The 3029-nt window shown below is 35.8% G+C and overlaps 1 protein-coding gene across 2 annotated transcripts; it reads right to left on the reverse strand.

Moving 5' to 3' along the window:
• Window positions 1–303: 303 nt before the first annotated feature.
• LOC147399559 (transcription factor DIVARICATA-like) lies at window positions 304–2536 on the reverse strand. Of its 2 annotated transcripts, XM_086444960.1 has the most exons (3): window positions 1961–2536; window positions 1198–1860; window positions 304–841 (listed from the first exon to the last, which is right to left on the reverse strand). In XM_086444960.1, the coding sequence occupies exons 2-3, from the start codon at window positions 1605–1607 to the stop codon at window positions 385–387; spliced, it is 867 nt and encodes a 288-aa protein (XP_086301086.1). In that variant the 5' UTR covers window positions 1608–1860; window positions 1961–2536; the 3' UTR covers window positions 304–384. The 2 variants fall into 2 exon arrangements, with proteins under 2 accessions (XP_086301086.1, XP_086301085.1); XM_086444959.1 differs by having other exon boundaries at window positions 1198–2536.
• Between the last annotated feature and the right edge of the window lie 493 nt (window positions 2537–3029).

Consider the following 3029-nt stretch of genomic DNA (forward strand, 5'->3'; position numbering starts at 1 on the left):
ACTTAACTAATGAGGCAGACCCATCAACTAGTCAACTCTTTAACACAGGTTTCCTAGTCAACTCTTCTAACTTAAAAGCAGAAATACTTGTAAAACATACCAAGCCCATTACATGAATGTCTCTGAATATCCACACAATTCCCTCTTCAAACACATTACAGCATCTCTAATTCCTCTTTCAATTCAAAGTTCTGAATTTGAAATCTGAAGCACAATATGATCTTATCTCCTTCTAAAGTTCAAAGATCATAAACTACCTCAAATACCCAGAAATATATTCACATCAAAACCATGACAAAAGCATGAAAAAAGAGCAATCCAACTGAACATCATAATATTTGGCATTTTAAAATCCACTGAGAACTCAGAATACTACTACTGCCCTTATACATGAGGGTTGCAATGTGAGGATTGCATCTGAAATACCGTACCATTTCTGTGGAGATTTTGCCCATACAAATTTACCCCATAAGAAGGTGGCACAAACGGGTTCCCATGTATTGCGTTGAAAACCATGTTCACTCCCTCATGTGGCTGATTCCAATCAAATAGAGTTTCGCGTGTGTTGCTTGGGTTTGGCTGCCGGGGAAGCACGTTAGATTGATCCAGAGAAAGAGATCTATTATTGTCTGGTGAAGGAGATCTAGTAGTGTCTGTGAGATTAACAGTTGTGATATCATGGATACTTGATCTCTTCTTATCCTTCCCTCCTGAAAGCTGTCTAATAAAATACTTTTGGGCATGGCTAGCAACTTGAGTTGGGGTCCTAGAGACTACGAAATTTCTCGAGATATTTCTCCAATCTCCTTTACCATACTTTTTAAGACCCATAAGGAACAACCTGCAATTGATCAACAAAAAACTGATTTCACCATCTAAAGCAAGAAACCCAAACATTTAAAACAAGAAAAATCTACCAAATTTTACTGAACTAGTCATATAATGCTAACGAGCTCGCATAGTGAAATGGTGTGGGATCAATGAACCCACTTAAGGTTTTATTCAAAATTATGATTATGTTTTTTTACTCCCAAATGGAAACTCCATTAGTGATTGTTTAACTATAGCATGGAACAACAAATTCAATTAATAATAATTGGTGTTCAAGCACCTAACTTTCTAGAAATCTTATCTAAAATTTCACTATAATTAAGATAGTAAAATTCATAAAAATAACATAATTATAATGTAAATTACCTATGCTCATCTTCTGTCCATGGGATTCCTTTCTTCCTTTCTTGATCAGAAAGACCTCTCGACCTCTTTCCACCACCGTCGAACGATTGTGAAAACTCTTGATTGTTGACCCAATCCAATGTGAAAGATGAGGTGGTGTACCCTGGAATTGGAATCAACCCCGCTTCGATATTACATACATCATTCTCTAATTTCTTGTATTGGTTCATCACGTCTGTTATAGTCTTTCCTGGGATCATAGCCGCGACCTTCTGCCATCGATCAGGTGTGTCCTTATCATGCACCGCAAGAGCATTCTCAAACAGTTTGTTCTCTTCATGGGTCCATTTTGTGTTCTTGATCTCTTCAAGCAAGCAATTCGAATTGGAACGATACGACAGAGGGGGAATTTCCATACCCCACTTCATCATTTCGAATTACAGGGTAGAATCAGTGTGACATATCAGTATCTGGTCAACAATTCTGTAATTTTAATCGGTGAAATTGTTTGAGCTTAATTGAATTAGTCGATGAAACACAGCAATAATGGAGGGGGAGGTCAAGGTTTCACGATGAGAAAACGGGTATTAAATCGAGAAACATTTGTCGGGAATCCGAATAGCTTTTCAAACAAGCATCAGCTTAAGAATCTAGAAATACCCACCTTCCTAAACGGAAGAAAATCTGAAAATTCAATAAAATAACCTTAAAATCACCACTAATCAGATCTAAAACCATAGAAAGAGAGATTAACAAGCAAACCCAGATGGAATTTATATCAGACCTTTTTCTCTGCAACTTCAAATCTCTTTAGACTCCCAAACCCAGACATAAAGGAAAAAAGAGCTAAGAAAACAGTTTGAGAATCTAAGAAATGAGAACCCAAAGAGTAAAAGAAGCTCAAAAGGCCCAAAAACCAGAAACCCAATTGAGATAATTGAGAAAAACAGAGAGAATCTGAAGAGTCGAAGTAGAAAAGAAAAAGGGAGAGAGAGAGAGAGAGAGAAAGATCTGTTTTTTCTTCCTTTTTCTTGAAGTTGGAGCCACAAAGAAAGAGAAGAAAGAAGTTAAAGAGAGACAGGAAAGCAAGCAAACTTGAAGAAATGAAACCAAATTCTCTCTCCTCTGTGAAGAGAGGGAGAGAGAAAAGCAAGGAAACAAGCTTGAAGAAATGAATCAAAATTTGCCAAATATCTCCTCGTTGAGAGATATAGAAAGAGAGATAAAAGGTTGGGTTGCGATTGGATAGAATGGAGTTTGTAGGCGAAGAAAAAAGTTTCTCTCTAATATTAAGAAAAAAATATATTTTTCTCTGTCTGTTTCATGTTCTCCGGTCCCTCTCTCTCTCTCTCTCTCTCTCTCTCTCTCTCCACTGTGCAGTAATAACTAATAACTTGAAGAAACGGCCAAAATAATCTATGGGAAAATTTTAAATATTATTCAGGGTAGTTACTGAAATATAGATTTACTCTTTTTGAATGCAGAGGTGCATCACCTTATGCCAAAAATCCTTCTCCATCCCCTATTATTTATTTATTTATAGAATCTTGAGATTTTGACTGAAATTTTTCACCCGGCCTGTATACAAAGAAGAAAAAAACTATGATCCTATTTATTTGCTACGTCTTGAAATGATATGAAAGAGATAAAGATATGCTCTGATACCATAATAAATTTGAGATTTAATGTAAAATCAATTGACAATGACCGAAGAAACTCAAGAACTTATAAAGAGAGAGACAAAGCAATGTAGAGGACAAAATGAGCAATTTATTTATTTTCATTTCTCTCAATTGATTCCTCTTTGTTTATTGACCAGTTGGGCACTTAAAATAATATATTATTTTTGTACA

The sequence above is a fragment of the Akebia trifoliata genome, chromosome 6 (assembly GCF_017979445.1).
Source record: "Akebia trifoliata isolate Shusen 1 chromosome 6, ASM1797944v1, whole genome shotgun sequence".
NCBI lineage: Eukaryota > Viridiplantae > Streptophyta > Magnoliopsida > Ranunculales > Lardizabalaceae > Akebia > Akebia trifoliata.